Source organism: Fonticula alba, assembly GCF_000388065.1.
Source record: "Fonticula alba strain ATCC 38817 unplaced genomic scaffold supercont2.6, whole genome shotgun sequence".
Taxonomy (NCBI): Eukaryota; order Rotosphaerida; family Fonticulaceae; genus Fonticula; species Fonticula alba.
The window spans coordinates 201,728-216,727 of record NW_009242976.1 but is presented as its reverse complement, the minus strand read 5'-3'; the positions used below and the strand labels follow the sequence as shown (position 1 = coordinate 216,727).

The following is a 15,000-nucleotide window of genomic DNA, read 5'->3' as shown; positions in this document are numbered from 1 at the left end:
AGGCCCGGGCAAACGGGTCCATGTGAGCGAGGACTGACGTACAGTCGGAGGTGGCAGGGGCGCTGCTCTCGGCCTGGCGCTTCTTGGCATCGGCCAGCTGCTGGATGGCCTCCTCGGTGATGATGGCCCCGGCAGGCAGGAACTTGCCGTGCATATCGGCCAGCTGCAGGTACGGCGCGTTGGTGGCCTCGTGGGGGAAGTCCCGGCGGAGGCCTTCGGCATCGGCGCGAGTCTTGGATTGGTCCCCGGGACGGCGAGCGATGACAATGTGCCGGGTCGGCTTGATCCCCTTGACAAACATGAGCGACGAGTCGGCCGCCGCGCCGGACGGCGAATCCACCAGCTTCGGCAGAAGCAAGTCCAGGGAGTCAATTTCCCAGCCATCCGCAGCCGAGGTCTGGGTGACGGTGTAATCCACAAGGGTGCCGGCCGACGCGGTGTCGCCCTCCGTGGTCTCCTCTTCGTCGTGGAGGGCCTGGATCGAGCCAAGGGGGGCCGCCGGGCCGGACGGCGCGTCCGGCGCATCATCGATACGCAGCTTGATCCCCTCCAGGTGCTGGACATCCAGCTCCCGGGGGAGACGCATCAGCCAGACCTCCGCCTCGCCGTTGTTAACCCGCGGGAGGACATTCGACAGCAGCCACTTCTGGTCATCGGTGGCGGCCGACAAGCAGGACGCAGGGGTGGGAGAAAACCCAGCCGGCAGCTTCGTCGGGTCGCTGGGAGGCGGGCCGGGGCAAGGTGTGCACGCGTGAGCGACAGTGTGTGGGCGAGGGGGGGGGGGGGGGGACAGAGAGAGAAAGCACGAAGCAAAGCGATATATACAGAGGGAGGCGAGAGAAAGAGAGAGAAAAAGAGAGAGCAGAGGGCGAAGTGGGAGGAGGAGATCAGGACATACGGTGCGGTGGATTTCAAGGAGAACATGGCGGGGGCACGTGCGAAAGGGGAGGAGACGGGCAGAAGGAGGAGGGGGGGGGGGGAGGGGGAGGAGGGAGCACGGGTGGCGAACAAGCGGGAAGTCTATTGCAGGGGCTGGCGAAAAAGGGGCGATCTGCGACCCGGGCCGCCTTCGGGGGCTCTTCCCCCGGGCACTTGCGAGAGAAAGCGGGGAAGAGACGAGCGGGCCAGCGAGGGGACACGAGGAATTGGGCCCGCACGGGCCCCGCAGGGGGGCCGCCCCCGCCCCCCCCCCCTCGGCGGCGGGGCAAGCGGAAGGGAAGGGGCATGCGCACGCACGCCCCGGCCGCCCAGCCCAGGGCCTTGTGGCGCATGCGGTACATGCGTTGGTAGCTGTGGCGGTTGGCATGTGTTCGGGTGTAGAACCGGGTTCTGGTGTACACGTGAGCCTGGTGCGGCCCAATTAAGAGGAGTAAACCGTCCGGCTGGGATTGTGGGTGAGCATGGTGAGTGTGGACGGAGCGCAGGGCGGGGAGGGGGGGGGGGGGGGGGGCACATGGAATCAGCAACCTGAGGCAGAGCATCGGGGCGTACGCAGTCGAAGGGAGCCACTTGGGGCTGATGACCGAGACAAAGCGCAGGCCGGCTGGAGCTTCCGGAAGTGTGGAGTTATCGACTGGGAGTAGAGTCGAGGGGGTTAGGGCAGAGCAACAGCAGAGCAACAGCAGGGCAGCAGCAGGGCAGCAGCGTCTGCAGCGACGTAAAGGAAGGGATCTGGCGGGAGCTGGTAGATGCAGGGCCATGGCGTGGGGCGCACCATCCATGTAGAGAACAACATTCGGGGCGTAGCGGTGCAGGACACTGGATGTGTGGATTGTGAAGAGCTCATTCGGCCGGAGGGTATCGGCCGCCGAGAAGGCAGGAGCACAAAGGGCGCTGATCGCGTCGCCGGGCCCGGCGAACCCGGCCGCCCGGGCGTAGTGCCCGTAATGCGGCCTCAGAGCGGCCCCACTGGACAGGGAATAGAGCCCGCTGGGCACCGGAGCCAGGGCACAGACGGCGCGCGGCCGGCCGGCCAGCAGAGCCCGGATCAGTCGTGAGGGGCCGTCAGCCGGGAGGGCATGGCTGTCGGCGAAGAGAGGGGAATCGGCCGCCGATCCGGGCAGACTGACAGCTTGGGTCAGGAAAGGGGACACAGAAAAGGGGCCGAGGGGGGGGGGGGGGAGAGGGGTGTACCATGCTCGGACGCTGGTGATCAAGGCTCGGGTGTACTTGTATGCCTGAAGCAGGGGCGGGAGCTTCAGCCGGTGGTCATGGGCCCAGGATCGGGCATACTCATACTCGGAGAGGGCCGGATTGCGGAAGGTCATGGCAAAGTCGAATGCACGGATGACTGGTCGCAGAACGCGCGGAGTAAGGGGGGTTAGACATGGTGGCGAGGGCCTTTTCGCGCCATGGGGGAGAGCCGGCAAGTGGCCGGGCGGCGAAAGTGTACCATTCCAAGCGGTGACGGCATCGCCCTCGGCGCTGGCCCAGCCGTGATCGGTCAGGAGCTCCTCCTGCGCCTTGGGGCTGGCGGGCTGGAGCAAATTCTAGAGAGCCGAAGGACGCATCCAGGGGTGGTGGGATTAGCAAGTGCCCGTGGCGATGTCAGGCAGCGGGACAGCGAGCAGGGCACGTACAGCAAGGCCGCCCTGTCGAAGCACGGCCAGGGTGGCGGCAGCACCCTCCAGGACGTCGGTCGACTGGGCATGCAGGAGCTGCAGGGGAGTCGGTCAGGGAAAACGTAATGCACGATCGAAAGGCATGAAGCATGCCGGCTGCACAGCCGGGAGGGTGGCGAGGCCGGAAAACGAAGGCAACATACCGATACGGCATCGGCCACACCATCGCGCAGGCCCAGTGACCAGCAGAGCCAGGTGCAAAGCCGAACCACGGAAGAAGGAAGAGTCGACGCGCCGAGGGTGGCCAGGGGCCGGCCCGTTTGAGGGTCCACCAGGCCAAGAGCCGCCACATTCTTCCGGAAGGAAGGGGGGGGGGGGAGAGAGAGAGAGAGAGAGAGGCGCCGACGCGTCAGCGGGCGGTTGGAGGAAGGTCAAGGCAGGGGGAGGGGGAGTACCTCGATCGCGCGAACCGCCTCCCAGCCGCTCAACAGTGGGCGACTGGTGGTCGTGTGGATACCGACCGGGGGCGCGGCATATCGGCCGAGGTCGCGCGCACCAATGGCGATGAGTGTGGTAGCAGCATTGGTCAGCGCGGCACTGGTGCCCGGGGGATGGCCGACCAGAGTGAGTCCGTCCAGGGTCAGCGGCGGACACAGCACCGCCAAGCGCAAGTCCAAGGACAGGAGAAGCGGCAGCAGGGCCAGGAAGTGTGCCGTCGGGAGGGGGCATTCTGGCGTGGTAGTCGGGGCACCGGCCACGGGGCCGGATACCACTGACGGGACAGTGACATCGCGCCCGAGCCCCGGGGAAAAGAGCGTCGCACTGAAGACACAGCTGTCCACCAGGAGGTCCACACGGGCCAGGGCTCGCTGCCCGGCACCCATGCGTCGGTAGTGCCCGGCCGCCGGCCAGCCGGCCGTAACAAGCCCCTCCAATGTCCGGATGACAGCATGGCGGAAGGACGGGTGCACGGGGATCGGGTCGGCCGGGTTGGTGGCCAGGGCTGGCTCGGCCGCGAGGATGATCAGCTTCCGGCCGCTACGAAAGCGTGGCAGACGCTTGGGGTGGGAGTCGTGTGTGTGTGTGTGTGTAGGCAGGAGGGGAACAGCAAGAGGTCAGGGTCGAAAGGTGGGGAAGGAGGGGGGAGAGAGAGAGAGAGAGAGAGAGCGAGAGAGCGAGAGAGCGAGAGAGCGAGAGAGCGAGAGAGCGAGAGCGAGAGCGAGGTGGAGGGCAAGCTGGGGAGCGTACCCGGTCCGTGTCAAGTGTGGACACAACACTGAAATCGGCGAAGCCTGTGGATCTGTGGAACATTAAGTCAGGGGGGTGGGGGGGGACAAGCATGGCCTTGGGGGCCCACGCTGGCCGAGGAGGAGGAGAAGGGCGGGGGAAGCGCGTACGAGGAAAAGAACCGCCCAAGGCGCTCGGCTGCCGTGTTCATGGCCGAAGAGCAGGGACACTGGACCAGGGCCACATTGAAGCGCCGGCGACCAGCCAACACTTGTGGATGTGCCCCAGCCAGCGCTGTCTCCAGCAGCGATGTGCTCTCGGATAGAAGGAGGGCCGCTGAAGCGGCAGCACGCAAGGCGCCCAGCACAGCTGGCGCACCTTGCTCGGGACTCAGCGAGCACACCGACCGGAGGACATTGTCCGGCGGGGACACGGTCACAAGGGGGGCTTGGGGTCACGAGGGAGGGGAGGGTGGGGGGGGGGGGGTCAGGCCAACTGGCGAGCAGGGATATGCGTGCTGGCAGGCCCGGCAGGAGGACAGATCCATAAGTACCTGGACCCGAGGAGAGGCCACTGTCCAGCAGGAGCTCGGCATATGCGGCAGGCTCCGGACCCTCAGTGGAAGGGGCGGCCGGGGCGAAGTACCGCTCGATGGCGATCGACAGGCGACGGAGGCCGGCGTCAAGGCGGGCCTGATCAGCGGTCCATTCCCGACGCGTGGGATTTGCCCCTTGGCAGAGGGTCTCTTGGCCGAGGCGGAAAATTGGCACGAGACGAAGGTCGTCGCGCATCGGGGACTTGGATAGTCTGGCGCCCCAAGCAACCAAGCACGGATCGTGGATTAGGGCCGGATGTCAGCAGGAAGGAAGCATGGAGGAGGAGACGCACTTCCGGAGCAGTGATGCCACGAGACCCATCGACAGGGGGGCCGTCGAGGGGAAGGGACTTGTGTCCCCCATGCCCAGGGGTGCATTGCTGAGCGAGTGGCCGAAATCCACCAGGATGACCGAGAAACGCGAAGCCAGAGGGTCCTGCAGGGCGGGGTGTGGGCGGGGGGGGGGGGGGGGGAGGGTGCAGGCATAAGTAAAGCACAAGCAGGAGGCAGGACTTTTGACGATCAAATGCCGAAGATCGTCACCGCAACAGCAATAGCAGCACGCACTCGCAGCAGCTCAGCCACCATGGCCGATGCGCTGAGGTAAACTACGCGCGCTGGCGTATCCTGGAAGAGCAGATCCTTGGAGGGAAGCGAGCCAACCTGACGAAGAGAGGCAGATGCACAAGAAGAGGGGAGGGGTGAAGCATATCAGTGGCCATGGGCCCAGGTGGGCAGAGACGCAGGAGGCGCAACTCGAGCAGGGAGGAGCCGGGGAGGGGGCCGGTCACAAGCACGCACCCAGGCATAATCCGGCCGTTCGCGGCCCCGCTCGATGGCCGCGCGGTGGGCAAGGTGCTGCGCGTCGACACTCGTCGACTGGGTGGATCACTGCTGTCAGCTGGAATGCGCAAAAGGGGCATGAGCCCGGGGGCCGGAAAGGCCAAAGGAATGGCCAGACAAACACGCACCACGACATATCCAATGGCCTTCCCATTTGCGGTCCAACCGCTGTCATCCAGGATCTGGGGGATCTCTACGTCGAGGGGGGGGGGGGGGGGGGGCGAAGGAGATGTCGTCAGTGAGAGTGGAGAGCAGGGACGGGGGGGAGGGGGGCGGGGGGATGTTTGACCGGCCAAGTGCCGGAGACGGCCGAGGGGGCGCACGAGAGTCCAGGCCGAAGCCATCGGCCCATAGGAGCTGCGGCGAGCCGACGGAGCTACCGAGCCCGACGGGGGCAGGCTCGCCGCCGAATGCCTGGGCTGGCCGCTGAATCCCGGCGGCCGGCCGGACGACCGCGCAAGGCGGCGGCTCAAGGCCGGATGCAAAGAGGGCCACAACTCGGTGGCCGGCAAGTCGAGCCAAGAGCTGTGTCTCTGGGCGAGGGAGCGATTGGGATATGTCAGCATGGCGGGAAGTGAGGGCGGCAGGGTGCCCAGCGAAATGCAGACGGCAGGCCACCGTGAGAGACGCACTGTAACGCGACACCACATAGGAGTGGTCCGGGGAGACGACCTCCGGCGAGACAGGCGGGGCCGTGGTCGGGACTCGACTGGCAGGAGGGGGGTTGCCGGGCTCCGGGGCGTCTGGGGCCAGGGAACCGGGCTTCCACATGGCGGAGGTAAAAACAGGGACAGCGGGAGAAGGAGACAGAGGGAGAGAAGGAGGAAGGCGAAGAAGGAAAGGCGGCCGGGAGGGGGGAAGAGGGATGTCTAAGGCCACGGTGCGCGGCCCTGCGCCCCGGGGAGGATGGACACCGATGAGCCGATCAAGTGAAGGGGCCGGAGTGCCAACTGTGGGGCTGTGCGATCATGCCGCATCACGCCCGGCGGGTATCACGCCCGGTCGCCGCCGCGATTGAGGGCGAGGCCCCGCCCCGTGGGCTAGGCCCCGGGCGTTTTCGGTGCCCGTCCGCGGCCCCGGTGTGCCACCCCCGGCCCGGCACCCCTGCTCGCGCGGGCCCGACTTCCGGGAGGGGGCGGCGTGGGGGCCGATATGTTTGAGACCTCTCGGATGGAAGTGGCACATGCCCTGTTTTCCTCTCGGTCCCACAATCATATGCCCTGTCAGATGGCGACGCCCCGTGGAGGGGGGCGAAGGCGAAGAGAAACGCCGGGGACGCGGCGAGGCCGGGACACGATCGGAGGTAAAGGAGGGGACCCGGCGGCGGGGACGGGGGGGGGGGGTGCCAGAGGACCTTCAAACCAAGCCGAGGGGACCCATGCGACTGAGACACCCGAGGACATCCGGGCAGAGAGGCCCGATTCGTCAGTTTCGGCAACCGGGGCCGCGAGCAATTTCCCCTTGCGGTGGCCCGGCGGAGCATATGGGAGGAGTGTGGGGGGAGGGGGCGGAGGGGGGGGCGGGAAGGAAAGGGCCTGAGCCAATGCGGCCGCCAGCCAAGGGCCGCCCCCGAGAGCAACTTCGTCTCTATTTGCGCCGTCCTCTGCCGGCCCCGCCCGTGGCCCCGGACCTCGGCAGGCAGGTGCGGCCATTGGTCTGTGAGAACTGGCACCCCTCGTGTGCTTGGCCCCAGCCAGGCCGGGTGTCAAGTCTGGCTGTGGGGGGTTCCTGATGAGTGCTGGGCTCATCGGCCCCCTTTTTTTTTCGGCCCGCGGCGAGACGGGCGTCCCTTTCCAGCCTTGAGTGGCTGCCATTCTCCGAAGCGGAGCTTGACGGGTGCATGTTAGAGGGATATCACATTCCACAAGTGAGAGGGTTGTCGGGGCGGGGTCCCTCCCCAGGTGGAACCCGTTGCCGCAGCCGGCCTGGGAAGACTGTCCTCACCATCCCCGGGTATGTGCGCACACACACAGACACACATGCACACAGGCCGGGCGGGCGGGGGCTTGGCGTTTCCGGGCACGCGCTTCGTCTCGCGGGGCGCGCCTTCGGCCCGCCGCGCAGGGGCAAGACGGGGCACCAGTCGGCTTCGTGCACTTTCGCGCGGAGGCCTCTCAACCGGTTTGCGGCACCTGCGGTGGGCGTTTTATCACTCGGCCCATGCCAGGGGCCACATGTGGGGGCTCGCGTCCATGCAGCTGCCTCTGCTCCCATGCTCCCCGGCCTTCAGTCACGCGCGTATACACACACACACACACACACGTATACATGCTCTTAGATACATGCACGAAAGCAACACGCACTCTGATGCAGACACACGCACACACACACACACACACACACACACACACACACACACACACCGATATTTTGGCCAGTAACCACTGGACACGCTGGACCACGGGTCACCCAAGGGTAGGGCTCAAGATGTGACCGGGCGATTAATTGACACGCACGGCATACTGGGACGCGGTTGGATGCCGGCGACCGAGTCCGGGTCTTGGCTCAGTGTGTCTCGTTAGCGGGCCGCCCAACAACACGGATGGCCCTCTGAGACACCTGCGGGTGTGGGAGGGGGGGGCGGGGGGAGGGAGGGCGCGACCGGCAAAGGCGCGCAATATAAGGCAGCCAAGTCGAGAGGAGATCCTTCTCGCGCCCCAACACCGATTTCCACGCCCGCCCCCCCTTCTTCTCCATTTACCTTGGCCCCTTCCCCCTCCACCTGCCTTTTGCGCTCGCGCCGGAGAGAATGCCCCGCTCGGCGTCCTCGATTGATCGGATCTTGGCTTCGGCCGCCGTGGAGCGGCTTCCGCCCCCTTCGCCGAAATCCGACATCCTGGGGCCTCTGCCATCTGGCTGGACTGCGCGCACCGTGCGCGAGGGGGTCCTAACCCGTGTGGTTTTCCTAGAGTGCGCTACATCCCCGGACTCGGGCATCGGCTCGCCGGAGTGGAACCCCCCTCGGAGCCGGGCCAGTCATGTCTAACGCTCCTCCCACGAACGGCCCCCCAAAGTCACAAGCGCAAGCGAACTTCCTGGCTGGATCCTCGCATTCCGATTGCCATCAGCAAGGGGCTTGTCGACCCGGAAACTTACCGAGGTACGCCGCCATGCAGCCACGCTTGGGGAGTTTGTGCGGCCGGCCCGGGAGCCGCTCCCGCCGGGGCCTATTGTGCACTGACCATCCCGGTGGCCCTTCTGCCCCCCTGCCCGTCGATGCAGGCCCGGATGGCCTGCCCCTTGGCTGGGAGCGCCTGGTCGATGCCCAAACCGGACGCCAGTATTTCATCAAGTGCGTTGCCCCCTTTTCCAGACTCCCCCCCCCATCTGGGTGTGCACACGCCCGCCTGTGTCGACAACTGGGCTGGCACGGCCATTGTGCCGCCCACCCCTGGCCCCAGGTGCCAGCCATGACGTCCCGGTACTAACCGCCCGCTCGGCAGCCACCTGAACCAGACGACCCACTCGCGTGTGCCCGACTCGACCTGCTCTAGCCCGGCCATGTGCGGGGCTGGCAGTGCCACCTCCCTGCCATACGCCCCGCCGGGCGAGATGCAGGCATTCACCGGGACCCTGACGCCCGGACAGTCGCCGGCCCTCGGGTCGACCCCTGGGGACCAGGCCCCGGCCGGGCACTTCCGCCTGCCAGGAGCCCCCGCCACCGTGGCCGAGGCCAGCGGCTTCCTCGTCAACACCAGCTACACGCGCATGAGCCGCTCGGTGGACTTCCGGTCGTCCCTCGACAGCCCGGCCGACGGGGCGGATTTCCTGCAGACCGTCCCCCCCGAGGACACCTACGACCCGAGCTTCCTCGAGACGCCCACCGAGACGCTTTCCTCCAATGTGGCGGCACCGGCCATCGAGGGGACGCCCAATGCCGGAACCCCGGCTAACTCGGCCACGCTGGCGGACGATCTTGTGGATGAGGCCGACTCGGCCGAGCTGACGGTCGAGCTTCCGGTGGACTCTCCGAATGTCGCGGACGTGGAGCACGTGTCTCCGACTGACCGCGTGCCGGCCCCGAGTGCGGTGCCCGGGGGGGCCGACCTTGACGGCTCCAATACCGAGGATCACCGGCAGGTGGACGCCGGTGAGAAGCCCACTCCCCAGGCCGAGGAGCTTCTGTTGATTGCCGCGGAGCCGCTGTCGATTGCCGCGGAGCCGCTGTCGATTGCCGCGGAGCCGCTGTTGATTGCCGAGCAGCCGCTGTCGATTGCCGAGCAGCCGGCCAGCCCCGCGAGCCACGGCGCAGACCCATGCGCTGTGACTGTGGATTCGAGTGGTGTCGGCATCTTGGCCTCACCGGCTTCCATCGATCGGGCGGACTCCCCATTGGAGGTCCACGACCGGGCCCTGACGGCCTCGGGAGCGGACCTACCTTCGGACCGAGCCCAGCCACAGTTGGGGGATGGTGGTGGCGAGCCGTTTGGCCAGCCGGACCCGGCCACGGCCGAGCTCCTTGCCGAAGCCGACCGGATCGAGGCGGCCTTCCTCGCCGCGCCCACCACGGCAGATGGCGGACCCGAAGGGGCCGGCGCGATGGAGGAAGCCTCGCCGGCTGTGTCGGCTCGGCCGAAGTCCCTTGCCGGGGGCGCGAACCCGGATGTGCCGCGCCTCTCGATTCGGACCTCGCCGCTTCGCGCCCAGGAGTCCTCGCCCCCCCTCGGGTCCGGGCAGGGGTGCGGCAGCGCCGCCGACGAGGACCTCACCTCGGTGCTGGATCGCCAGAAGGTGGACCCTGACCAGCTCAGCTTCCGTGAGCGCATGCTCTTCTTTGCCTCGCATACGGCCACCACGCCGGTGACCACGCCCATTACCAGCACCGGCGGCGGCATCGGCGGCGGGTCGCGCCATGGCACCCTGGGGAGAGCCAACGGCCGGCGCTGCTGATCGGGGGCGTCCTCAGCTCTGAGGCCCATGCAGTATGGGCAAGAGAAAAATACACCCGGCAATTCACGCCTGCTCGGGGACCATGAAATACACAAAAGCTCATCAATGCCTCTCTTTGCACCGGCGGCGGGGGGGGGGCAAGGCGGGCCGCACGAAGAGAAAGCGCGCCCAAGAGGGAGTGCGGCTGACAGCCCGGCTGCCGGGGGAGCCGGAGAGCACGCCGCTTGATGTGCCAGGGGCCTCTCAGCCGGTCACTGCCCCGGCTCACTCGCATTACCGCCTGCCTTCGGGCAGCATCCACGGTATTCGGCGCCGATGGCCAGGCTTCACCTGGGGGGGGGGGGGGGGGAGGCACAGGCTGGCGCAGGGGGTCGGTGTTCCACAGAAAGGATGAGAAAAAAAAACATTAAAACAAGCCCGACCGCGCTGGCAATAGTCCCGAGAGTGTGTGTGGCCGCGCGCGGCCCTTTGTGTCGCCATGTAGGCAGGGGGGACCCCGGCCCCATGGCTGCGACATGGTGACGCGCCCGGGGGGGGGGCGGGCGGGCGGGCGGGCGGGGAGCAGGGGTCCAGGGAACGGCGACACAGGCGGCGGGACGACCACTACTGTGGGCTAGGTGTTCTCTAGGTGGTCAGCTGCGCGCGTGATCTCCAGAGAGCGGTCAGCAGATCTGGGACAGCCGCACCCAAAGTGCCGGTCTGGAGAACCCAGCGAGCAAGTTCCAGGGTGCGCAAGATCCCCGGGTTGGCTGGTCTTTTCCGTTCGAAAGACGGGGGGGGGGGGGGGGGGCTAAAAAGGAACCGACAAGGGGAGACCGGAGCTCCGTGAGGAGCGGGGCAGATCTCTCCCTTTCCTCCACGTCTCCCTCCTGCCATCTCGCTCGGTCCCTTTCTCTGATCTATCTGGTCGATTTCGCCGTCGCTTTGCCTTCAGAATGTCTACCCCTGCGCGCAGGCGTCTGATTCGTGATTTCAAACGGTGCGCCGATTGCCGCCCATCCTCACCCTCTCCCTCTCCAGGCCTCGGAGGCCAAAAGGGCGGGCGCCTGCCCGCGGACTGAGGCTCCTCTTGGCTTGACCTCCTGTGTTCGCCGCCTTCTGCTGGTGCCTTTCCGATTCTCACACGCAACACAACCGCCCCATCCAGTCTCCAGGACGACCCACCTTTGGGCATCAGCGGTGCCCCGGGCGAGGAGAATATCATGCTTTGGAATGCTGTCATCCTCGGGTATGCGCTCTTCGTCCCCGCTGCACACCTCTGGACGCGTGGGAACACACCCGTCCATGCTTCTTCCCTTTGCTGACCTGTCCTGCCCCCCCCCCCCCCCCCCCTCGCCGCGCCTTTTCCTTCCCTCCCTCTCGATTGTCCAGTCCGGAGAGCACTCCCTTTGAGGATGGTACACGCGCACAAAAGCCGGCCGATGGCTCTTTCGCCGGTCTCCCCATCCTTTTTACACTGCTCCCCTCTTCGCCTCCGCTCCCCCACCTTTACTTGGCCCATTCGCGTCCCTCACACTCCACGCCCCCACCGCCGTCTTTCGTTCGTCAGGCACCTTCAAATTGTCCATGCAGTTCAGCGAAGATTATCCGAACAAGCCGCCTGTGGTGAAGTTTGTTTCACAAATGTTCCATCCAAATGGTGCTTACATCCTTTGGGCCCCCCTGGTGGCTGCTTTTGCATCGCCCCTTCCCCTCCCCTCCCAACCACCTGCTAACCTCTTCCTCCCCATGTGCGCGCACACACACACACACACACACACACACACGTGCATGCAGTATACGCTGATGGCCACCTGTGCCTGGATATCCTACAAAATCGCTGGAGTCCGACATACGATGTATCTGCCATCCTCACCAGTATTCAGGTATGCCCTCCTCGCGCCGCCCTCCAGCCAGAAGACTCTGCGGGCTTCTCCTCGCCCATTCCTTCCCCTTCTAACATCCCCCGGACGGCCGGTGCCCATGTCCCTCCTCCGAATGGCCCAGTCCTTGCTCCACGATCCAAACCCCAACAGTCCGGCCAACCCCCAGGCAGCCACTCTCTATCGGGAAGACATCCGCTCCTATAACCAGCGGGTCCGTGCCACGGTAGAAAGCAGCTGGGAGGACTTCTGAGTATGTGCGTGCGTGCACGGCGACTGGTACCCCTCCGAGCGGCCGGCTAGCTGCCCCCACTCTCCCCCTCCCCCCCTCCCCCCCCTATTTCCTCCTGCCTTTCCAGGGAACAGCATCCCACTCGAATTTCCACGCCCCACTGCCCAATACACACTGTACCTTCTCCACCGCCCACGGGGCAACTGAGCTGCCTGTGTCAAACCTGAGAGCGGGAGCGAGGCGCATTGTCTAGTTGGTGGATCTATCCTCACCGAAGGGGGATCTCATTGAGGCCAGGATCCGCCTCATCCTGATGTGCAAGCTGCTGGGAGAGCTGATGCTGCCGGAGCTGGATTTCCTTGTAGATTTGCCAGTACCCCTCGACTTCGTCGGCCTTGCTGCGCTTGGCAGCATCCTTGTCGGGCTCCTCCTCGCCGCCCCAGAGCCCAAGCACATGGGTCAAGATGGCAAGGCCGACAAGAGTCAGGCCGAAGGCTGGGGCCCATCACGCCAGGGGTGTCAATGATAAAAGATGGGACGGCCGAAGAGGGTGTCGAAAGAGGGAGGCATCAACAGGCGCGCTGTTGTGGTGGGGGGGGGGGGGGGGCAGGCCGGTGGACGTACTGTAGATGATGAAGAGGATGGCCGTCTTGTTTTGCTCAAGGCGAGTCTGGTTCTCGGCAATGTTGATCTCTAACTTTTGCTGCGTTTCACGGATGTCAAGGACGATGTTTCGCACAAGGCCGTTGATAAAGAGACGCTGCCGGATGATGGCGAAATCATGCCGGGATCGAACGCGAGCAAGGCTCTCGCGCGTGATGGCCGGCAGAGCGGTGGCGTCGACAATTCGCCGGCCGAGAGCCAACTTCAGCGCCGCCAGCCGGGTGGCCGGCTGCGGATGCGTTGCCGGGTTGCGCAGGGTCCGCCTCGAGGCGGCCATCGTCTCGGTGCGCCACTGTCCCCGGAGGACGGTTAGCCGTTGGGCAGATGACAAGGGGGAAAAAAAAAACCCGAGAGCACAGGCAAAGAGAAAGGCCAGCCAGAATGGCCCGACGCACCAGCTCGTATTCCGACGTTGGAAGGAAGGTGCGCATGCAGTGCTCATAATGCGAGCGGACAGAACTTTCGACTGCGCGGGCCAGCGCCTCGGCCAGAGCGGCACTTTGGACATCGCTGCGCGGGGGGAGCGGGGCGGCCGTCGGAGGTGCCATGGAGCCCACCGACGTGGGTGCCGCCGCAAGCGGGGGCGCGGCCGAGCTCACCGGGGTGGCCGCCGGGCCGGCCGAAGGCACGGAACTTGGGGCATCCCCGGGACCAGGCTCGGCAACTGCTGGATCTACCGGGGCAACCGCCGATGGCGGGGCCTCCGTGTCACGGCCGCCAGCCGGCCGAGCCAACGGGGCTGGCTGGGCTTTTGAGGTCTGCCCGGGGAAGGCCCCCTGTGCGCGGAGCTGCTGCACAGCCTTGAAAGTGTCGATGTAATGCCCGAAGCGACTGGCCAATGTGGGGGATGCAGTCTTGGCAGGCGCGGCAGGCGTGGAGGATGTCGGGCGTCGCGGCCCGGCGGAAATGCCGGAGTCCGTGACTGTGCCGGCTGCCGGTCGAGAAGCAGCCTGCTTGGCAGGCCCGGACGATGGTGGTGCCGGCTGTGAGGGTGCCGGTGGCGCCGAGGGCGGGGATGGGGGAGGGGTCACCGGCCGGGCGGCTGCCATTGCCGCCGGGTGGATAGAGTGGAGAGCGCCTGCGGCAGAACCGCCATGTGGGCCGGCGGCCATGGGACTGAGACGGAAAGTGAGGGAGGTAAGAAAGACGAGGAGCAGGAAAGGGTGCAAAGGTGGAATACGCACTCGCCAAAATGGAACCCCGGGGGGAAGGAGCCTGGGGGGAGTGGGCGTTGATGTGGTGGTCCCGGCAGCGGCCCCGGGATCGATCCTGGCGGGGGGTACGCATAAGCATAGTAGCCTGGGGGCGGCGGCGGCGGCGGCGGCGGCGGCGGCGGAGGCGATAGCGGAAGCCGGCCCGGCGGCGACCCCGGCAATTGAGCAAACCCCTCCGGGGAAAGGAATCCCACAGGCCGCGGGAAGTAGGGGCCAGCACCAGGGGGTGGGGGGGGCGGCGGGCCCCCGGGCGGCATCGCAAATTGGAACCAGTACGGATGCCCTGGAGGGGGCGGTCCTGGAGGGGGTGGTCCCGGAGGGGGTGGTCCCGGAGGGGGAGGTCCCGGAGGAGGCGGCCCAGCTGATGTCGGATGAGGTGGTGAGGATGACGTCGAGGAGGACGGCTGTGGTGGAGGGGCCGCTGGCCGACCAGGGCCGGAGCCCGAGGAGAAGCGTCCAACCGCCAGTGCACGGAGACCCCGGCCGGCGGCTGAGGAAGCCACTGGCGCCGGCATCACCGGAGACGGCAACCCACGAAGGGGGCGCGCCCGGGACAGCATCGCGCAAAGGGAGAGAGAGGCCCTTAAGAGGGGAAGAGGGGGGACAGAGAGAGAGAGAGAGAGGGAGGGAGAAAAAATGAAATGGAGGAGGATGGCTGTCCGGCTGGGAGGAAGACCTTAGCCGTGGGCCACTGTGGCGCCCGAAGGCCCCGACGACCGACCACCATCTCGGCCGATCGCAACGCTCCCCCGACCAAGCATTGGAAGTTGGCCTGGGGCGCGATCATGTCGACTAAATTTCAAAAGCGGCATCGGGGCTTGCTTTTCCTTCACCCGGTCATCCAGCCCCGGCCGTCGGACTCCCCCGCCCCTGCTAGCACAGCGCCCACACCCACACGTGCCCCTTTCGCTCC

At 66.5% G+C, this 15,000-nt stretch overlaps 4 protein-coding genes across 4 annotated transcripts; 2 read left to right on the top strand and 2 right to left on the bottom strand.

Annotated features, from left to right (window-relative positions):
* Nucleotides 1-1,171: 1,171 nt before the first annotated feature.
* Nucleotides 1,172-6,089, bottom strand: H696_03715 (hypothetical protein). Its single transcript, XM_009497570.1, has 17 exons — nucleotides 5,859-6,089; nucleotides 5,550-5,759; nucleotides 5,355-5,419; nucleotides 5,185-5,262; nucleotides 4,951-5,046; nucleotides 4,677-4,819; nucleotides 4,342-4,595; nucleotides 3,959-4,235; nucleotides 3,810-3,861; nucleotides 3,017-3,619; nucleotides 2,765-2,914; nucleotides 2,580-2,657; nucleotides 2,393-2,489; nucleotides 2,134-2,290; nucleotides 1,715-2,064; nucleotides 1,492-1,573; nucleotides 1,172-1,382 (listed from the first exon to the last, which is right to left on the bottom strand). Exons 1-17 carry the CDS (start codon nucleotides 5,995-5,997, stop codon nucleotides 1,361-1,363), a joined length of 2,853 nt encoding a protein of 950 aa, XP_009495845.1. The 5' UTR covers nucleotides 5,998-6,089; the 3' UTR covers nucleotides 1,172-1,360.
* A 1,805-nt stretch (nucleotides 6,090-7,894) lies between these two features.
* Nucleotides 7,895-10,222, top strand: H696_03714 (hypothetical protein). The gene is made up of 4 exons (XM_009497569.1): nucleotides 7,895-8,136; nucleotides 8,241-8,326; nucleotides 8,449-8,518; nucleotides 8,670-10,222. The coding sequence occupies exons 1-4, from the start codon at nucleotides 7,976-7,978 to the stop codon at nucleotides 10,114-10,116; spliced, it is 1,764 nt and encodes a 587-aa protein (XP_009495844.1). The 5' UTR covers nucleotides 7,895-7,975; the 3' UTR covers nucleotides 10,117-10,222.
* Nucleotides 10,223-10,932: 710 nt separating this feature from the next.
* Nucleotides 10,933-12,398, top strand: H696_03713 (ubiquitin-conjugating enzyme E2 A). Its single transcript, XM_009497568.1, has 6 exons — nucleotides 10,933-11,095; nucleotides 11,264-11,344; nucleotides 11,488-11,513; nucleotides 11,666-11,755; nucleotides 11,893-11,981; nucleotides 12,103-12,398. Exons 1-6 carry the CDS (start codon nucleotides 11,052-11,054, stop codon nucleotides 12,229-12,231), a joined length of 459 nt encoding a protein of 152 aa, XP_009495843.1. The 5' UTR covers nucleotides 10,933-11,051; the 3' UTR covers nucleotides 12,232-12,398.
* Nucleotides 12,399-12,441: 43 nt separating this feature from the next.
* On the bottom strand, nucleotides 12,442-14,874 carry H696_03712 (hypothetical protein; the record flags this gene model as incomplete). The annotated part of the gene is made up of 6 exons (XM_009497567.1): nucleotides 12,442-12,705; nucleotides 12,835-13,165; nucleotides 13,269-13,989; nucleotides 14,058-14,260; nucleotides 14,364-14,669; nucleotides 14,764-14,874. 6 exons carry the CDS (start codon nucleotides 14,872-14,874, stop codon nucleotides 12,479-12,481), a joined length of 1,899 nt encoding a protein of 632 aa, XP_009495842.1. The 3' UTR covers nucleotides 12,442-12,478.
* Nucleotides 14,875-15,000: the final 126 nt, after the last annotated feature.

Coding starts and splice junctions, on each gene's coding strand:
- H696_03715 (XM_009497570.1), bottom strand. CDS start 5,997: ATGTGGAAGCCCGGTTCCCTGGCCCCAGACGCCCCGGAGCCCGGCAAC. Junction 5,760..5,858: donor CTATGTGGTGTCGCGTTACA/GTGCGTCTCTCA, acceptor TCCCTCGCCCAG/AGACACAGCTCTTGGCTCGA. Junction 1,383..1,491: donor AAGTGGCTCCCTTCGACTGC/GTACGCCCCGAT, acceptor CCACAATCCCAG/CCGGACGGTTTACTCCTCTT.
- H696_03714 (XM_009497569.1), top strand. CDS start 7,976: ATGCCCCGCTCGGCGTCCTCGATTGATCGGATCTTGGCTTCGGCCGCC. Junction 8,327..8,448: donor CGACCCGGAAACTTACCGAG/GTACGCCGCCAT, acceptor CCGTCGATGCAG/GCCCGGATGGCCTGCCCCTT. Junction 8,519..8,669: donor GGACGCCAGTATTTCATCAA/GTGCGTTGCCCC, acceptor CCCGCTCGGCAG/CCACCTGAACCAGACGACCC.
- H696_03713 (XM_009497568.1), top strand. CDS start 11,052: ATGTCTACCCCTGCGCGCAGGCGTCTGATTCGTGATTTCAAACG. Junction 11,514..11,665: donor GAGCACTCCCTTTGAGGATG/GTACACGCGCAC, acceptor TTCGTTCGTCAG/GCACCTTCAAATTGTCCATG. Junction 11,982..12,102: donor CCATCCTCACCAGTATTCAG/GTATGCCCTCCT, acceptor CGAATGGCCCAG/TCCTTGCTCCACGATCCAAA.